General features: G+C 58.9%; 3 protein-coding genes across 6 annotated transcripts in view; 2 read left to right on the top strand and 1 right to left on the bottom strand.

The window, feature by feature from the left end:
* The first annotated feature begins 5125 nt into the window (after window positions 1–5125).
* Window positions 5126–10289, top strand: LOC120761731 (POU domain, class 5, transcription factor 3-like). The gene is made up of 5 exons (XM_040083341.2): window positions 5126–5623; window positions 7120–7231; window positions 7605–7735; window positions 8261–8425; window positions 9176–10289. The coding sequence occupies exons 1-5, from the start codon at window positions 5126–5128 to the stop codon at window positions 9425–9427; spliced, it is 1158 nt and encodes a 385-aa protein (XP_039939275.1). The 3' UTR covers window positions 9428–10289.
* A 2262-nt stretch (window positions 10290–12551) lies between these two features.
* On the bottom strand, window positions 12552–13620 carry FUT7 (fucosyltransferase 7). Its single transcript, XM_040083461.1, has one exon. It carries the CDS (start codon window positions 13603–13605, stop codon window positions 12562–12564), a length of 1044 nt encoding a protein of 347 aa, XP_039939395.1. The 5' UTR covers window positions 13606–13620; the 3' UTR covers window positions 12552–12561.
* A 4751-nt stretch (window positions 13621–18371) lies between these two features.
* Window positions 18372–19555, top strand: part of ABCA2 (ATP binding cassette subfamily A member 2) — a 34792-nt gene continuing 33608 nt past the window's right edge. For all 4 annotated transcript variants that reach the window (XM_040083579.2, XM_058423162.1, XM_058423161.1 and 1 more), the window contains exon 1: window positions 18372–18580. In XM_040083579.2, the coding sequence (XP_039939513.1) occupies window positions 18515–18580 (66 nt within the window). In that variant the 5' untranslated portion in view covers window positions 18372–18514. The remainder of the gene's footprint in view (window positions 18581–19555) is intronic.

The following is a 19555-nucleotide window of genomic DNA, read 5'->3' on the forward strand; positions in this document are numbered from 1 at the left end:
GAAGAGGAGTGGAGGGAGCTGCGTTGGCTGAGAGGGGTAGCAAAGGCATGGGGGCTTTGTTGTGCTGCTTCAAACCCCACAGACCCCATGCTCTGGCAGCATCCCTGTGGAGCCCGGCACTGTGTGATCTTTGGGCATCCCTCTGTGGCAGGCGACAGTCTCCACTGCTCCATCCCCGGCACATCCTGGGCCTCAGACACTCCCTGTACCTCTCTGTTGCTCGTGTCCAGCCTCACCAGCCCTCACCAATACATTCTTACTTGGAGCCCAGTGCTGCTCCTCAAACCCTCCCGGGTGCGTAGGCCATGAACCCCTCCAGTGGAAGGCCCAAAACAGGGTTTGGGTTACTTTGCACAGGTGTGGCTTCACGTCCAGCCTCTGCTGTGGACTGTCACGGCCGCCTGGTGTCCTCAGCGGAGCCATTGCACACTCGGGCAGGCGTGGGCACGGCAGCCGTGGCAGGAACGCTGCTGCGTGGTGGCGTGCCATGGTCCCTGGCCCTGGCGGGGTGACTGATGGAGGCACCAATTCTGTTCCCATGTCCTGTGCGCTCCCTCCCCTGGGCTGCTGCCACTCTCCCCACACCTCTCGTCGTCGTTGTATGAATTGTAGTTCTTTTAAAAGGAGATTTTATTAAACGACTCTGTTTGAGACCCATGCGAGTGTGTGGTGTGGGGCCCGCGGCTCGGGGGGCTCCTCTCTACAGCGGAGCGGGACAGGACGGCAAGGAGGGAGGGTGCTGTGGTCCCCAGACCTCCCCTAAGGAACAGTGAGCAGCCATCCTGTTTCTGCAGCTGGAGGAGCATTCAAACCCTTCCGAAGGGTTTTACCAGGGACAGAATTTTCTTGTCTCGGTATTTGCCAGGAGAAGTTTCTGCAGCGAAAGGTGGGGTGGGAGCCCCCGCACCCCGCCCTGCAGCACCCAGCACCCACCCCCCCTTTTGCCCCTCGCCCCCAGGGCGCTTCGCACCTCGGGGATGACAGATAAGGGCTATCGAGTCCCTGCATTGTGTGCAGCCGAGCTCCTTTGATCACGCCAGCCCCCCCATCAGGCTGATACCATCTCTCCTGGTTTCAGACGCCGGGAGGTGGGCGCTGACTCACCGCCAAAGCACCCACCCGGGATGCTTCTCTCCGGGGGTCTCCAGCGGCACCCCTGGGCTATACACACCCCACATAACCCGAGATGCCCCCAGGGCTCAGTCCTGGGGAAACCCAGCCTTGAACCCCATTCCTCTCTGCCGAGGTCCCCAAATTTGTACTTCCTTTGCTCCCACAGCCCAGCAATCTCTCTTGGAGCACATCCAGCTATTCTAGCTTATGGTAAAACTTGACTGTTCTGCGTGGAAAAACCCCCTCACCCCAGGTACGGTGGCTGCAGGAGCCCTATGTCCCCTGGGAATCCCTGTCCCTACCACACATCCAGGCATGGAAGGGTCATTTGTCCAGGGACAGGGCACCTGTGCTGCAGATATCCAAGGGCTTCAGCCCCCACCTCATTTCCCCAGGCTGTAACACAGTACAGTGGCCCACTGGTGTGTTCAGGCACTGTGGTAGTGTGGGTGAGACCCACATTACAGCCCAGGGCCTTTGTAATAAAGGGACAGGACTGGACCAAAAAACCCTCTGATTTTCCCCTGGGTCAGGTTTGGAAGCACTGACTCCATACTGTCCTACAAGGCCAGCTGCAGCCCAGCAAGCTGTGTTGACAGGGAGCAGATCGGTGTTCCTCCAAGCATGGGGTTTCTGGAGATGAACCCCCTGTCCAGCTCCCCTCACCATGGGACCCTGACCCACCATGTGTAGGACTGCAGCCCCCTGTCAGCGGGTAACTCAGGGGTATCCAGCACAGCCTCGGTGACCTGACCGTGAATAAAACATCATCTGTGCTCATCCACTCTCTTAAACTCCCAAGCACCAGTGCCACGCCAGCGCACTCAGCAGAGGGAGGGTGAGCAGATGTACATCTCAGCCCTCTCCAGCCTGCTGTCATCTCAGCGAGCCAGTAAAGCAGAGACATTTATTTCTGCTCCCATTTTCTGAGCAGGATCCCACCGATCCCTGGCTGCCTTAGACAGAGCCTGGCTAAGCCTGTGTGAAAAACAAGATTCACTTTCCTGGTAAGTTTTAAGAAATATGTTTAATAAAATAAGACAATTAGGAGACAGATTAAACAAAATTACGGCCGGCTGGATGAGTTGGCATTCAGCCAAGTCCTCAACCTGCTATTTCAGTGATATTCTTTAAATACCCTTTCTATTGCATCAGTCTGTTGCATATTCATATTTTTCCATAAACTTGTTTCCATAATCCAGGAACTCTTTTGCATGGTCCCTCCTTGGGTCCGCCTTTTTAGAGCATGTGTGTTTCTTGGCTGTGTCTTCACTATCACCTCCAGTGTGGGCCTTGGTCCATACTTTCTTCAGATGGTAGGTGCTGATCGTTGGTATATATCAATAGCAGGATCTTCTTTACCTGTTCACTGGATGGTATCCCGACCAAACAGGCAGTTTAAGCATACTATATCAACTACTACCACTATGCCTATTTTTTTTCTAATAGCAGAAATAAAAACTTATATCCTTACAACAAAGTTATTAATCATATAGCACACATCTTGCGAAAAGCCAACTTAATAATATACACTTATAAGAGCCTGGAACACAGGTTCAAGATATGGGCTGATGAAAGGATGCATGCATCTGGAGCAGGCAGAAGAGACAGAGACGTGGTCACTGGTGCTCAAAGACCCTACACAATTAACCTCACACAGCTCCCACAAAATCATTGAAATGTATGGGGGGGGGCGCACACCGAGAAACCCCACTGACTCCTTCCACATCCCCCAGCTAAAACCATCACCGCCACAATGGGCCCCGCGGCTACAAAGGGGCCGGTTCAAAGTCAACGTCTCCCTTCCCCTCCGTCTGTATGTGAAAGGACCAGGAATGCGTTTGAGGGCCGGGGGGGAAAAGGAGAGGCTGAGGGGGGGAGGGGGGCCTGGAAGGCTTCCCGGGGGGATGGAAAGAAAAAGTAGGTTGGCAGGAGGAGGGGGTCCAGCCCGGGAACAATAAATCAAAGGGAAAGGGAGTTACTGCCCAGCCAAGGAGCTTCTGAAGCCCTGGGCCGCAGCAGGAGCCCGGGAGGAGCAGGGCTGATGGCTGCCATCGGGGTCCCGCAGAGAGATTTCCTCTGCCCGCTGGCAGTGGGGCAGGCAGCAGCACAGCAGGCAGTGGGCAGGTCTGCCTGCACAGCACTGGGTCCAGCATCCCCGGCAGCATGGGCCAGGTCATCCCCTGGCAGATTCAATCCAGCCCCTGCTGGGGAAGGTGCTTCACTACTCTGAGCATGAGACCCCCGAGGACTAGAAGCCACAGGGCTCACTCAGGGCTGTCCATGTCCCCACTTGACAAAGTTTTTGAATCCTTAGTTCATTTCCTTGGGGCTGCCCTCCTTCCTGGTGTAGTCTGGCACAGCCAGAATGGGCAGCCTGGTACATGTCCTGCCAGGCATCAGAAACAGACATTAATCCCAGCTCATCCACCGGGACATTTTTTTCTTTAGAGGAATATCATCAAGAGGCTTAGCTGTTCTACATCCCCTGACATGTAACAGTGCCATGTGCTGGCCTACGGGCTGCTGCTGGCATTTTGGACACCAGTCCCTGTGTGCCAGTCCCTGGATGCCAGCTGTGAGTATGGGTCCCTGTCTGCCAGCCCTTGAGTGCCTGTCCCAGGGCATCCCTCCCTGGGTGCCAGTCCTTGGGTTCCAGCCGTCTCGGGAGCCAAAGCAAGCGCTTCATAAACATCATCAAGCACCTTCCCCGAGTTCCCCCGCCCACAGCCCCATTCCCATCCCGCCGCGGGGGAGGATGCTCCAGCCTATCTCCCCGCTATATCTCCAGTGCGAGACGGCAGCAGCTCCCGGTAATCTGGGTTAATAAACAAGACAGCACTGTCGGCAGCGGGATCACTCCCTGCCTCGCTCCGACTGGGATCACGGACTGCTGGCAGAAGGAGTACCCTTCGCCCTGCCCCAGCTGAGGTCAGGGAGTGCCCACGCTGTTGGTACCTGCCTGTACGCAGGAGCTGGCATCGGGCAGAGCCAAGCAGAGGCTGATGTAATGACAGTGTCGGGAAGGTTCCCGGTCCTGAGCCAAGAGGGAAGTAAAAGGGAAATGACTGGAGCCAGCCCTGGCAATGCCATTGTGAAGGGCAGTGTGAAGAGAAAGTCTTTAAGATAGAGAAAATATGGAGCACGTTTCATTGTGGAGCCCATGGACACAATAGTTGGGGCTGCAGTTCCTTCCCCGACAACATACCCTGAGTTCTGGGGCCAGAGGGACAGACACACTCCTCTGAGCCACATTTCTCTGCAGAGTGAGGAAGAGGAGAGGAATGGTGAGACCGTAAGGGGCACCGGGGGCCTCAGCTCTGTCTATGCTCCCCAAAAAGCTAAGGTTCAGTCAACAAGACCAAGCATCAAAAGGGGCAAGAGGTGATGGTCAAGCCCTGGCTGCTGCTGCACGATGACACCAGCATCGCGCGGCTTGTCCTCTGTACTGGGGACAAGTGGCTGCCGCAGCTGGATAAGCTGCCCTCACACCAGCCCCCGGGCCCGGTTCATGCCGTCAATAACACTCCAAAGCCATCCCGTTTCTTGCCTAGGCTCTGCAGCGCTGGGGTTCCCAGGCGGGAAGACCCCGCGGCTGGCTGTGGCTACCCTGACACTGGCGTGGTGTCCCCCGAACAGCGTGGGGCCGGAGGGGTGAGAGGGACGCGGGTCTCCTCGAGTCCCACGGGACAGGAGGGGTGCCAGGCCCTGAGGCAGGATCGGTGTCCTCCCCCTCCCCGTCCCATCGGGGCCGCCCCATCCACCTCTCCGCCGGCGCTGGGTGCGGACCGGCGCAGCCCCCTCCCATCGCACCTTTCCTCCGTGCCCCCCGCCCCCCTGGGGGATCAAGTTCACGCCCGACCCACCGATGCGGGGCCCAATGGGGCCGGGGCCCATTTCCATCCGGCCCGGCCCGGCCCCGCGGCTCTCAGAGGCCCCGGCAGCGCCGCAGCAGGGAGGCAGCGGCCGGCAGCCCCCGCATGGAGCCCTAGGGCAGCGGGCGGCGGGGAGCATGTTCAGCCCGGACGGGGGGCTGCCGGCCGCCCCCTTCGGCCTCCTGACCGACGCCGGACCTCCCTTCCCTCGCGGCAGCTTCGACGGGGCGCCCGCCCAGCCGCTCTTCTTCCCCTTCGCCGCCAGCGCCGAGCCCGAGCCCGCCCGCGACCCGCCGCCGGTCCGCGCCTGGCTGCCCCCGCCCGCCCCCGCGCCGCCTGCCAAGACGGAGCCGCGCCCGGGCCGGCCCTGCAGCCAGCCCGAGCCCGAGCCCCGCACCGCCGCCTGCTGCGGCCCGGCCTGGCCGCCCCCGCCCTGGGCCGGCCCCGCGCCCTCCGGTCCCGCAGCCCTGCCCGGGCCGTCCTTCCCTGGCCCGGCCGCCCCTGCCTTCCCTGGCCCCCAGCTCTGCCCCGCCGCGCTGCAGCCGGTATCCGGCGGCCCCTCGGGGCTGGGCAGCAGCGGTAGCTCCACCGGCGCCGCCAGCGAGGGCGGACACTCCAGCGACAGCGGTGAGGAGGTGAGACCCGACGGGACTGGGATGGGGCGGGCTGCCCTGCCCCGCTCTCGCCGTCCGCACACGGTGTGCCCCTGGGGCTTTCCTCCCCGTCCGGAGCCCCGTCGGCAGGAGCTGGTTTGCTACTCTCGTGTACTGCCACGATTTCGCCTGTGCCACCTGTCCGGCCCCACCGTCGGGTGCCGCCGGGAGAAGCCCTGACCACGGCGCTGGGGCTCGTCCCACGTGTGTCGGACTCTCGGTAGCGGGAGAGCCTTGGGGAGGCTACTTTGGGGTGAGGTAGGGGGGTTTGGGAACTCGGGAGAGCAGCTTCCCCTACGCGATACCGACGGGGCCGTCCCGGGTAGCGATGCCCAAGGCCGGCTCCGGCGTGACACTGGGGGCAGTGCAGCGCCGTGACTGCGAGCTGAAGCCTGTTGGGGCAGAGGGAGCACGGAGATGAGGGCGGGGGGGTGGGCAGTAGGGCTGGTTCCCGGCACGACTGAATTCGTGGTTTGCGCTGGTTTTTAATATTTCTCAATGTTGACGTATCACGAAGCCGCCCCGGGGACAGCAGCGGCGGCCGGTGCCGAGGCCTGGTCCCTGACGGGGTTGGGAGGATTTGCTCTGCCGCCTGCGGGTCGGAGCTGCGGGAGGTCCCACGCCGCGATCGATGCGTGTGTGTCCTAGGGCCGCAACCCGGCCGCGCTGGGTGGGGAATGGTCATGAATGGCGTTTTCTAGCTACAGGACAGCGATGTGCGACGGCATCCCTCCGTTGTGGGAGGGATGCTCCCGACTTCAGTGATGCCGATTTACGCCAGAAACTAATGGCCGTGGCTCTGACAGGAGAAACTCCTGGAAGACCCGAAACCCCGTTGGAAACGGGGAATTGGGTTAAAGGCTTCAAAATGCCCCCGTAGAGGCTGAAGGCTGCGCGGCAGGAAGGTGGGAAGCGCCTGGGTAGCCGCTTGCCGGAACGGGAAGAGCATGCTCGTGGCAAAGAGGTGCTTAAATCCCAGGCGGCTCACGGGCGCTTTTGTCCCTCTTCACGTGAGTCTATTCCCTGCTCCGGCCCAGGCGGGAGAGCGGCTGGTGAGGGGCTGCCTCAGCCCGAGAGCCATGGGAAAGTGGCCCACGCCGCGGGAGGACGGAACGTCCCCGTGCGCACGTGTCGTGGGATGAGTGAGAATGGGCAAACCTGGGACTCGGCCAGTGTGATCATCGGTGCTGCCTTTGGCCAGGCCGGGAGGGCTCGAGCCAGAGGACAAAGGGAACATTTCCAGGGCGTGTTGAGGCAGAGCCGGAGCTCTTGGTGCCGTTGCGCTGTCCTTGACTGCCGCCGCGCCAGATTGGGTCGAGCTGAGCACTGTGCGTGGCCGGGCTGGGTCCTGTGTGAGCCTGGTCGGTGTCAGTGCTGCCGAGGGCTCAGCCGAGCCAATTTATGCTGCTGTTCTTCGGAGACCCCGAGAGACCCTGAGCGGGAGTTGTCCCTTCTCAGTGTCTTTCTGTCCCTGCCAGGATGCGCCAACCTCAGGAGAGCTGGAGCAGTTCGCCAAGGACCTCAAGCACAAGCGCATCATGCTGGGCTTCACCCAGGCTGACGTGGGGCTGGCGCTGGGCACGCTCTACGGTGAGGGGGAGGGCCCTTGAGTTCCCCCACAGCCGGTGGGAAGGGAGAGGCCCGGGAGGGGTTTGGAATCACCTGGGCTAATAATTTCTGCTCCTTAACGATCCGCAAAGGAGGCATCAAGCACCGGTCCCGGCCGGGGCTCGTGGAAGGGTGTCTCCAGATCTGTGATGAGCTTGAAGGTTCGAGCTCACAGGGAACTGGTTTAAAATGTCTACAGTTGCTTATTGAGATGTGTTACAGGGCTTTAAATCCCTGCCTAAGGAACAGGGATAATGCCTTTCCTGGTCTCCCAGGAACAGGGCAAGCTCGGGGGTGGCAATCCTGGGGAGTTGCTGGTATGGTGTGTAATGCCCTGTCTGCCCTGCCTGCACAGGGAAGATGTTCAGCCAGACGACCATCTGCCGCTTCGAAGCGCTCCAGCTCAGCTTCAAGAACATGTGCAAACTTAAGCCGCTGCTGCAGCGCTGGCTCAACGAGGCGGAGAACACAGACAACATGCAAGAGGTGCAGGGCTGAGGGGACTGGGAGATGGGTACCTGCAAGCCCTGAGGCCACAGATTCTCTTCCCTCTCCCACGTGCTTTCAGGGAGAGAAGAGGGGAACAGAAGGCATCTTGTGCCACAGCACCATCTTTGCTGTATGGTTTGAGTCTGGCTTGAGGGCAAACCACTGGGTATCACCTTCTGCCAGGCTGAGGGAGGAAACCCAAATCCCCCTACAGATACCTTGTGATAGTGGCAGCTCCCATTTTGGAGCAGCCAGGTCCTGCTGGAGTCTCAGATAGACTGAATATGCAGCTTGCCCCATTCCGTGAGGAACCCTGGGAGGAGTGCAGAAAGATGTGTCCGGCCTCACTGCTGGCAGTGCTGGGACACTGGATAAGGCCCCAGTCACAGTGGAATGATGCTCAGTGGAGAGTCACGGACACAGTCTGTGCCCCAAGCTCTGCAGCCAGCTACACATGTGTCCCAAGCCTGGTGGAGCCTCTTCCACCTGGTAACCAAACATATTCCCTCTCTTATTTCCCAGATGTGCAATGCAGAGCAAGTACTGGCCCAAGCCCGGAAGAGAAAACGCAGGACCAGCATCGAGACCAATGTGAAAGGGACACTGGAGAGCTTCTTCCGCAAGTGTGTGAAGCCCAGTCCCCAGGAGATCTCCCAGATCGCTGAGGACCTCAACCTGGATAAAGATGTAGGTTGGGAAGGTGGGGAGGATGGGTGCCCAAATGGTGCCAGCTTCTGAGCTCCTGCCAGTTTGATACTTAAGCCCAGAGGAAAAATGAAATACACATGGAGAGATGTAAATAGCTGCCCTTTAGCTCTGCCAGACGGTTGGGATATATATATGGTTCGTCAATATGAAAAAGAAAAACCCACTTGGTTCCAGAGAAGACTTGTTCACAGATTAAATATTTAAAACTTAAGAGAGACAAAAATAGCTCCCAGACCCAACTACAGGCATCTGTGTTTGTGTATATGTACATAAATATATGAAAGTAATCCTATAAAAGTAGTCCTTTGATACTAATTCATCTCCAAAGAAGCTAATTTTTGATCCCAAGAACCCACATGGAAAGTTACAATGTTTTTCTTCTGAAGTGGAAAAGCACCAGAAGAGGGACAAACAACAACCCACTAACAATACTCAAGTCTGCATATTGGCTTCATCTGGCTATGCCACCAGCCTTTGGCAAGAACTTTTCTTTCAATTTTTAATCTTCTTTCCTATTTAACATTTGCCATTTCTGTCATCTCTCTGGAAGCAGCAGGAATGTGGTCATGGCTGAAGTTCGTTTGAGCTGAGCCTTGCAAGGAGTTGTGACAGGGAGGGGGCTGCACTGGCAGGTTGGGGTGCTGTGGAGATGCCACCGGCAGAAGGGTCTCCTTGTCACCCACCCAGCGTGCCTGGGTCACCCCCTCACCTTTCTCTGTGTCCCCACAGGTGGTCCGGGTCTGGTTCTGCAACCGGCGTCAGAAAGGCAAACGGCTGCTGCTGCCCTACGGCAACGAGGCAGAGGGGATGATGTATGACATGAACCAGCCCCTGGTGCCCTCCACTCTGCCCATCCCAGTGACGTCCCAGGGCTACAGCCTGGCACCCTCCCCTCCTGTTTACATGCCGACCTTCCACAAAGCCGAGATGTTCCCACAAGCGCTGCAGCCTGGGCTCTCCATGAGCAACAGCGGCCACTGAACCAGGGGCTGTGGGCTCACCGCAGGTGGGCGGGTGCTCTGGGGCAGCCCCCCTTGCCCTGGGCTCGCACAGGCACAGCCCTGCTTCTGCTTGCTGGGCTGATGCGTGGGGCTTTTGGGGTGCGAGGGGCTGAGAGCCTGGCCCAGGGATGGTGCCTGCTCTCCGCAGATGCTTCCAGCCCTCGCCTGTTATGTGAGCTTACTGGTCCCAGCAGCATTGGCCCCCCTCTGACCTCTCCTGGGGGCAGCTCCTCCTGTCCCACTGCACCCTCTGAAACCACACGTGCCCAGGGCTCTTGAGCCTGTGCCTGGCCTCAGCCCAGGCGCTCTCCTGTGAGATGCAGAAAAAAGTATTTTTTTAGATTTTGGGAAGGGTAGGGGGAGGGGGTGGTTTTATTTTTTTTTTTTTTAAAGGTTTTTGGTTGTAGTTTTTAAAAAGGAAAAAATTTTGTAGTGATCTAGTTTCCCAGGTGTCTTCTTCTGCCCTGTCATGTAGAACAGGGCTGGGGTGCCATGCCCAGGGCCAATGGGGCTGCCCACCCTCCTGGGTGGCCAGGATGAGCCAAGATCTGGGGCAAGAGGGAGAAGGTGAACCCCCAACACCCCTCATCCTGTGGCACAAGAAAGCTTCACCCCTCTGGGGCAGCTGATAAGGCTTGTTTGGGTTGGGGGGTCTTCCCCAGTGCTTTGTGCCCAGCATCACCCCCAGCCCCCCCCCATTCTTCAGCCTCTGTTCTACCCCCATCCCCCTCCCCACCCCAAGTCCAGCTGCCCGGACACCACCTTTCCCTGGAGGGCCCAGCCCAGGGGGTCTGTTACCTTGTCCATGCTGCTAGCATCCCATACCTTCCAGCCTGCTGTAGTTAATGATGATTTTGAAATTTTTTGTTCTTAATCACATTCCCTTCTGGCAGTGAAATAAATCTCGGAGTTCTTTGAGGCAAGACTGAGTTAACCCTTTCCTTGCCTTCCTTGCATCCCTGCTCCTGCAGCCCAGCTGTTGAGGTTTGCCTGCATGCAGGGGCACAGCAGGGCTGGAGCAAGGCACCCTAAAAAGGTGGACATGTCCCCGTCATGCCAGCAGCACTCAGCTCTTGGCTGTCTGCAGCTTGGTTTCCTTCCATGACTGGTGGAAGCCTTGGCCCTGGAGCGGTACCAGCTTGTCAGGGCTGTTGCCCCCCAAAGCATAGGGATCAAAAGTGGGGGGAGGGGGGCGGGGGGTGTCATCCTCCACCCAGTTTAAGCTGCTGGTTTGCTGTAGCTGCTTCTGGGAAGGTGGGAAGCAGTGTGAGCTTGTTTGTAGGCTGCTCCAGCATCTGCCAGGGACAGAGAAAGGACTAAGGAGGATGTAACAGGGTAGACAGTGAAGAGATCTGGAAAGCTGTGGCTGTCCTCATTATAGTATGGTGCTGACAGGGGAGGAATGAATGTTCCCATAGGTGTCATCCAGCTGATGCAGTCTGGTGGGATGATAACCCAGCCATGCAGGTCCGTTGGGCACTGGGAGCTAAGCTGCTGGGAGCAGAGACATCTGGGGGATGACCCTTTACTTTTTCCCACCACACTATCTCAGTTGGTTTGCCCCCAGTCCATTCTCTCAAGGGTCCTTCCCCTGAGCAGAATGAAATCCCCAACCAAGCCTGTAGGGAGTCTCCTGGAAAGCTGTGTTTTCAGCTTGATGGCTGATTGCTGGGGCTTTGCTCTCTAGGGCTGCCTGGAATAGGGGCACAAAAGGCAGCTGCTTGCTGGGCTGGGCTAGATTCCAGCCCTATGGGATGGGGCCCCTCTGCATCCCTGCTTGCTCCCTGGAGCCTTGTACTTGCCTGCCCACAGGGTAGGGGCACAGCCGTGTGTGGCATCCACCAGAATCTGCCCCTGCTGTTGCTGCTGCCCAGTGCTGCCTGGCAGTTGAGGGGTGCAGGAGGCTGGCATGGTCAGGAGCAGAAATCTGAGACAGATTTCGTCTCCCAAAGGTTTGCTTCTCCACATTTCCACTATCTGGTTTTCTGCATGCAGCCATGCAAGGGCTGCAGCCCACTGTGGGACCCCCACATCCTGCTATACTGGTACCCACTGCCCATGAGTACCCAGCATCTGTGGGCACTCACAGCCCCTCCCGTTCCACTTCTGGTTGACCCAGAAAACAACAAAGCGGAAATCGGAAGCCACAGAAGTCAGAAGAGCACAGTGTGCCCATCCAGCTGCCACCTCACAAGGGCTGTGCCAGGGGAGGGGTGTCCCCTCTGCCAACTCGCAGTCCTGCTGGGCACCCGGCAGTTTGCAGGGTGGCAGAGGTAGGGTTTGGTGACTTCAGGGCCACAGGGAAGAAAACTGGAAAGGAAACTCATGACAAGTAAGAGTTGTTTATATCAAGGGAGTTGATGGTACTGAGTAGAGGGGCAAAGAGCAAGGTGCAGATGGAGCAGTCATGTCTCACCCATGTCCTGTCACTCAACCCCAAAATCACTGATCCCAGATGAGTACTTCCTCATGGGATGCCTGTGGTGCAAGGTGCCCATGGTGCAGGGGTTCCCCAGTGCAGTATGTGCTTGTGAAGTTGCCTACGGGACTGGCTGCTTTGGGGTTGTGCAAACCTCTGCATGCTGTCAGCTCACTGGCTTCCTGTCACAGCAGGGAGGGAGTGACAAACCACAGTGTCCCTCTGCCTGCCTGGCAGCACTGAGATTGCCCAGAGCATCTGTTATCTTGTGGCTCCTCACTGGCACAGTAACACCTGTGGGTCAAGGGTAGGGGACAAGAAATGGGTGCTGCTGGGAAGAGGGGGAGCAGATGCTGTCCTTCCTCCCTGGCCATGGGGTAATGGAGCCCTGAGCCACCCACCACTCCCCTGCCCTGCCCACACCATATGCACAGCCTCAGCAGCACTGTGCCACTTATTTCCATAGCACCCTCTGGTCCTGCCAGCACCCTGGCAAAGTGTTCAATGTTGGGTCGGGGTGATAAGTCCTGTTTCACAAGAATGAAGTCGTGGGGAGTTGCTTGAAGTCACAGTGTGGCAACAGCTTGGCTGGGAGGAGAGTGGGGGCTCCTGTCCTTGCTCCACATCCCGTGTACAGATGGGTGCCGCACACAACTCTTGCCCCTGGCTGCACTCATCCCAAGGGTCTTGGCACACTAGGAGTTGAACCAGCCCTGCAGGTCAGGATATAGGTGGCCATGGGGCAGGCGGGGGTAGGCCGTGCAGATGGCACAGATCCGCTCCCTCCAATCGGTGTAGAGCTTCACACTGAACCTCCTCTGCCAGGCGAAGAACTGCTGGTAGCGGCTGGAGTTCATGGTCTTCAGGAAGGTGGCCAGCTCCTCCAGGGAGCCAAAGTCATTGACATGGATGAAGGAGTCTGCAGGAACAAACTGCTCATAGTTGGCCCTGGGTGGCCCCAGCACCACAGGCACAGTACCAGCCAGCAGTGAGTTCCTCCAGAGTTTCTCTGTGATGTAGTCCCGGTGGATGGAGTTCTCAAAGGCCAGGTAGAACTTGGACTTTGATATTGTTGGCAAGAGGCAGTCCTTGCAGAGGGGCTTGTTGTTTGCTTTCCCATATATATTCACATGGAGGTACTTGGAGAGGTTTTTGTAGACTTCAGCTCTTTTCTGAGTCCTGTGGTAGTTGCTGATAACCCAGGACACCAAGCTGGTCTTTGCAGGGATGTTCACAGTGGCTGACCTGTTGGGCACAAGCTTGCCATAGGGGATGAAGATATCTGAATCCTGTCTGTAGGTCATCACCCAGTTGAAGGTCTGGTTCCATGCTGCTAGAGCTCTAGTGTTGGAGGGGGACTCCAGGGAGACCCACACCCAGTTCTGCCCTGGCCGCCTCTCCTTGGGCAGTTTGTCCCGGCCAGGCTGGAGCCTGGAGTGGGGGAACACCACCACATCAGCCTGGTGCAGGAGATGCCGCTCTGTGGTGAGCTGGCAGCCTGTGATGCCGTACAGCTCATGGCACACGTCTCTGCTGACATTGGGAACCTGCTTTGCAGGCCATTCCCACACCAGGATCACCAGTGGCTCCCTGTGTTTAGAATCTTCGCCAGAGCCTTTGGAGGGGTTGAGGAAGACTCTCAGGTTCCAGAGGATGCTTACAAACACCCCGGCAGTGACCAAGGCCTTCACACCAGGCCGGCTCCATGGTGACCATCGCAGCGGCAATGACCAGGTCATGCTGGTGGGTCGGCTGTCACCTCATCGGGTGACAGAGCTGGCACCTGTGAGAGAGGAGCGGCCACCGAGGGCCATCAGCTCAGCTTGCCTGGAGCAAGGGGTGATAAAGAGGCACTGTGGCCAGAGTGGCCAGAGAAAGGGCTTCTTCATGAAGCCTGGGCCATAGCATCACCCCAGAACCCTCTGCTTCCCTGTGCCACAGAGTTCCCCATGCACACGCCTTTGTTCATGCTCCTGCAGTCTCTGGTGACCTTTGGGGGAGCACAGATGCTTCTGGGCTCAGATGGTACAGCTGATGGAAAGTAGCCACCTGTGCCCCTCTGCCCCACCTAGCTGGCCCCAATACAGGCAGTCCTTGCTTTGCTTCATGCCTCAATTTCCCCACCCAACATCCAGCCAGAGTCTCAGTCCTCACTTCTTGCTTTGCCCAGAATAGGTCAAACATGATATGCAGCCAGCCTTGCCACTGCTGTGCACCAAAGGACAAGAGGAAACATTCCAGTCCCACCTGAATAGCCCCATGGTGTGGCCTTAGCTGCAAAATGACATGACTGACTCTGAAGTCCAGAACTCTGATGAGGGCTGAGTTTGGCAGTGTCCTGCCCAAGAAGTGCCTGCTCACCCCAGCATTCTCCTGTGACAAATGGCAAGGCAATTCCCAGGTTCGAGGTGGCCTCCCCAGGTCAGGGTGCACTCCCCAGTCCCTAAGAGCATCAGGAGCCCCAGAGGCTGGGAGCTCATAGCCTCAGTGCCCCAAACACATTTTTATATTTAGGAGTCACAGATGGCCAGTGCCCCACTGTGTGGGCACAGAGGGGAAGGAGGACAGGGATAACAGGGAGGACAGTGCAGCACTTGCGGCTGCCACTGGTGGGGCTCAGCTTGCAGGCACATGGACCCCCCAGCTGCGGGATGCTCATCCTGCCAGGGTGCCCATCTGCCTGCCTCGGGCTTCTGTGATTTAACCAGCAGCACTGGTGGGAGCAGAGCAGTGGAGCTGGAGAGGGGGATGGTTGGCTGCACTGGGGACCAGCCACCAGCTTAAGTCTCCTCTGGAGAGCTGGTCCCACTGCAGGGCTCAGAGCATTCAGCACCAAAGGTGGTTTCCCCTTTTGTGGAAACCTCTGGAAACATGTGATCTACCTGAACCCTGCTACCAGCTGGGGCTGAGCCAGTCCTCCAGTATTGAAAAGCAGTGCCCTACTTTCCTACCCACCCCAGCATTGCAGCTTGGCTGCAGAAAGTCCCTTCCCCACATTGGCCCACTCCATCTGTACTCCTAAAACACACGAGCTAAGTTTAAGCTCCAGACAAATCTGGCATGGGAAGCAGAAAGGGCTGGGAAAGCTTTGCTGTTTCCCTGCACTGCACATCAGTGCTGCAGGTCTCTGTCCCCAGCAGTGGAATGTTGCTCCTGTTTTGGGGATGTTGCCCCCATTTTGGGGATGCTCTGAAAGGGAACCCCCTGCTCTAGCAGTAGCAGTGGCCACTCCGTTTCTCAGCCCCTCTCCCCTCAGTGGTCATTAATGTTGAACTCAAGACTTACTGTGATGGCGGTGTGCGAGGTGCCAGGTGCGTCTGACTGGGTGCTGCTGTGTTGAGCTGGGGCACTCGAGGGCTTCCTCTTTTTTTTGGTTTTGCCTTGTCCCAGCCCCACAGCAGGTCCTTCCTGCCCCACGTGTCAGCTGGCACACTCCACTCCCACCACTTCCCCTGCACTGTGCTGGGGGGTGGGTACCCTGCAACTGGGTGGGTGCCCCATGGTTGGGTGGGTACCTTCTGGCCAAATGGGCACCCCGTGGTGGGTGCATGGCCCAGAACAAGCTGGGTGCCCTGTGGCAGGATAAGTGCCTTCAGCCTTGACAAGGTGCCACCCATCTGCCACCCACAGCTCGGTTGCAAACAGGATACCAACTGCCACTGACTCATCCTGAAACCATCAACAGCTCCAAAGTGCCACCGAGCCCTGGGCACTGTCCTGTCCAGGATGTTTCCTGCCAAAAGGGGAAGGAGGCACATATGAGTCTCAGCAGTGTGTGCAGAGAACTGCCTCCTCTGCCACTGCCCCAGTTCAGCCCTGCTCCCAGTCTGGCTCAGTTGTGTCCTTTGCTGGCATTGCTGTTCAGGACCCAAGTCTCCATGAAAGCCCTGGCAGGCAAAATGAGATGGGGAAACTGAGGCAGAGGCAAGGAGGAGAGCATCGGGTTGTGCAGCACTGTTCCTGAAGCTGGCAAGGGTATGCCCTATGCCTTGGCACACATAGAGCTCGGAACAGGTCTCCAAATGGCTCCCTGGGGCTCTCAGGCTGCTTCAGTGGCCCTGGGATCTGCACCCTTGTTCCTGCTGGCTGCCAGCCTCTTGGGATCCTTGTTGGGCACAATGCCATGCCATCATGCCATGGTGTAGCAGGGCTCTGGGGTTTCAGTGACACCCCAGGAGCCCTCAAAGACCAACTGCAGCCCTGAGGGAGGGTGTTCTTTCTTCCGCAGCCATGTCCATTTCCTGTCATCTTTTCCCACTCCTTTTCTGCATTTCTTCCCCTGCATGATTGAAAGCCCAGATACCACAGTCCATGGGCACCATTCCCAGCCTTGCCTGCCCTAGCTCTGCTGGCTGTGGGCAGTAGTCCCTGCCTGTCTGGAGCATTCAATCATCCTGTTGCTGTCCCATAGCTTGAGAGGCCAGGGCCACATAGGCTGTGGCCATTCCCCTCCATGGAAGACAGCATTGAGGACAGTATTTCCATATTCAGGATGGCTGGTGGAGCAGCAGGGAGCTTTTCCTTGGCACTTAATAGCTGTCATGTGTGGGTGCTGCCCCAGGACACCCTGCATGCAGGGACAATGCCCTGGGAGGACTTGCAGCCAGTGGATCCAAACACCCTGACTCTGTGGCCCAAGGGACATGGCTCTGAGCCAGGCAGGGAGCCAGGGCAGGGGCTGCCAGGGTAGGTTGGGCAGAGATCAAGGCCCGAGGCCAGGCCACGAGACCATGGAATGCTGGGCAGCACCAGCACAGAGCAGGGAGATGTATGTGTGTGGGTACTGCCATCTGCAGATGACTACACAGTGAGACAGGGGCTTGGCCACCCCGCAAGGAAGTCCCCTGAGAGGTGCTCAGGGTTCCATGTTCCCAAGTCTTCAGGACCCCTGGTCCATGAAGGAGAAGGGCCACAAAGTCTTTAGAGCCCATGGAGAGGCTGGGTGAGTGCGTCCTTGGCCTTCCTTGGTCCTTGAAGGAGATTTGCCACTGTGCCGCCAGGGCTGTGCTGCTCTGTGGCACACTGCTGGGTCTGTCCCTTGCTGCCTTCTTGGGGTTTCCATGGCAATGCCAAACAGAAGAGCAGTGTGAAGCTCCCCAAGACCCACCCAGGGGCAGGAGGAGGGAAGGAGTAGGAGATCCAGGTCAGGATTTTGACCCAGCCATGGGTCTCCCCACTGTGCTCCTCCAAGCTGGAGACCCACTCTGCTGCAAGACAGGGGCTTGGAGGTGCTCCTTTTGTGGGCTGAGGGCAAACCATGCGCAGTACTTTGCAAGGAGCCTAGGGTGACCGTATCCCTCCTTCTCCAGGGACCAAGTAAAAGCCCAGCTCCCCTCAATTCTGGGCAGCTCTGCTGCCCGTAGCCCTGCCCACACACCCAGCAGCCCTCCCAAAGCAGTCAACCTCCCCAGAGCATGGAGCTGGGAACACAGTGCCTCTCCACCACTACATCACCAGGCATCCTTTGTCCTCAGCACAGTGTTTTGCCCAGAAGTTTGGGGAATAATGCTGCTTTGTGTTAGACAAGGGGAGCTTTTGTTAGTGCCAGGCAGCTGCCCCTGAGCACAGGCACCCTTGGCAGCACCGCTAGGACCGGGGCAGCCAGAAAGGGATTCACTGCTCCCAGTTACACTTGGCCCATGAAGTAGCATGGGGAGTGAGATGGTGACAGTGAGCTGGAGGAAAGGAGAGCGAAGGGGGAGAGAAGGCTGAGGGAGAGCGGGAAGAGAGAGGGACAGGTGGGAAATTGAGAAAACCAGAAAGACAGGAAAAGGGAGGGAAAGAAGGATGGGGGAACAAATAGAAGCAAGGACAGATGGAAAGAAGAAAAGATGGCAGGAAGGAAGAAAAGAAGGAAGGAAGGATGGAAAGAAGGATAGATGGATGGATGGAAGGAAATATGGATAGGAGGAAGGATGGATGAATGGCAGGAAAAAAGGATGGATGGATGGAGGGATAGCAGGAAGACTGGATGGGATTGAGGGGGAGAGCTGGCCTGGTTCAGTCCTTACTGCTGGGGGCATCCAGCTCTAGGTTCAGAGCTGACAGGAGATAGATGTGGCAGCAGGTTGGTCCTTCTAAAAACACCCGTGGACGGCCCAGCACATGACCCTGGGAGAGGTCAGGCAGGAGCAGGGTGGGTAGCATCCAAGAGCAGGGACAGACGTGGCTGTAACCCTGTTACACACACGCAGCCATGGGCTCGTCCGTCCTGTCCTGGGTGGGGCACTAGGGGCAGAAGCGCGGAGGTGACCTGCGTATGGCTGAGGGGCGGGAGGGCGGCGGCTCGAGGGGAGCGAGCGTTCCCCGGACCCTGGGGCAGCAGCCCCGCTCTAGACAGCCAGCACCGGGGTCACCGTTGCCGGCATAAGCCGGGCTCGGGCCGCGCTATGCCGGGCCCGCCGTGCGGGCGGAGCGGGCGGCTCCGGCGGTGCCTTTAAGGGGCGGCCGCCGCGGGCCGGGGGTGGTGCTGGTGCTGCGCAGGGTCGGGGCGGGTGCGGTGGAGCCGGGCCCGGGTCGAGGCCGCTTCGCTTTCTCGCAACCCACGGCGAGCAGTAGACGGCGGCTGGGAGGGGATGGCGGTGTTCGGCGGGTGACCGCGGAGCTGAGCGCGGCGCGGCCCTTCAGCGGGGCCGGCCCGACCCGATCATGGGGTTCCTGCATCAGCTCCATCTTCTGCTCTGGAAGAACGTGACACTGAAGCGGCGCAGCCCGGTGAGCGGGGGCGGGGGGACCCTGCAGCCCCGAGGGGCGAGGCCGGGCCGTGCGCGGAAGTGGTGTCGGAGCTCGGCGGTATCCGCCTGCCTTGGGCCGCCCGTGCACGGATCCTCCGGCCCGGCGCGCCCCCGTGCCCGTGTGGCAGCAACAGTTGGGGCTCTCCGTCTTCGCTGTCGTCGTGTCCGTGGGGCCGCCCGGACCCGGGGGCTGCAGGAGGAGGCCGGGATCGGGGCTGGATGTCGCCCCCCCCCGCCCCCCGAGTGGGATCGCTCCCTGAGGCCCGATACCCGCCGGGTATAAATAGATTCTCGGCCCATATGTGGGTCGGAGCCGCCGCTCTTATGTGGGCTGGAGAAAAGGCAACTTCGGGGGTTGGGGGCCGGAGAGCTGGTGCGTGTCCCTCCCGGGCCGGCAGAAGGGGCGAGATGGCATCGTGCTGGGGCCTCGGGGCCGCTGCCACCCTGTCGCAGGCTCCCTGTGTGGGGTCAGCCATCCGCCTCCCGAGGGACCCCCAGCCGTGGGCAGGGATGGGTGCGCGGCCCGAGGGAGCCGGTTATTTTTAGCGGGTGGGGGAGGGGAGCGAGCTGCTGCTCGCAAGCTGGCGTCGCTTTTCTCTTCTCCTCCCAAATATCCCGCAGGCCCGATCCTGCTGTTCCGCAGCCGCCAGCACCAGACCCCGTGTCCCGGTAGCTGGAGCAGCAGAGGCCCCTGTGATAGAAGCAGGGTCGAGCCTGGCGCTGCAGGCAGGTTTCCCTGCACCGACGGCCCCGGTGCCCCCAAAATGGATGAGGAGGATGATGCTCTTTGGCTGAGTCATCTCCCCTCTTTTACCCTGAGCAGAGCTGTGTGGGCACGGCAGGGGCTGCAGCAGACCCTTGCCCGCAAGGATGAGCAGCCTGGCACAGCTGGCCCCTGGCACACACCTGGCTGCCACAGCCTTTGGGTTATAGAGCGGGGGTGCACACAGCTTTT

Source organism: Hirundo rustica, chromosome 20 (genome assembly GCF_015227805.2).
Source record: "Hirundo rustica isolate bHirRus1 chromosome 20, bHirRus1.pri.v3, whole genome shotgun sequence".
NCBI classification, from domain to species: Eukaryota; Metazoa; Chordata; class Aves; order Passeriformes; family Hirundinidae; genus Hirundo; species Hirundo rustica.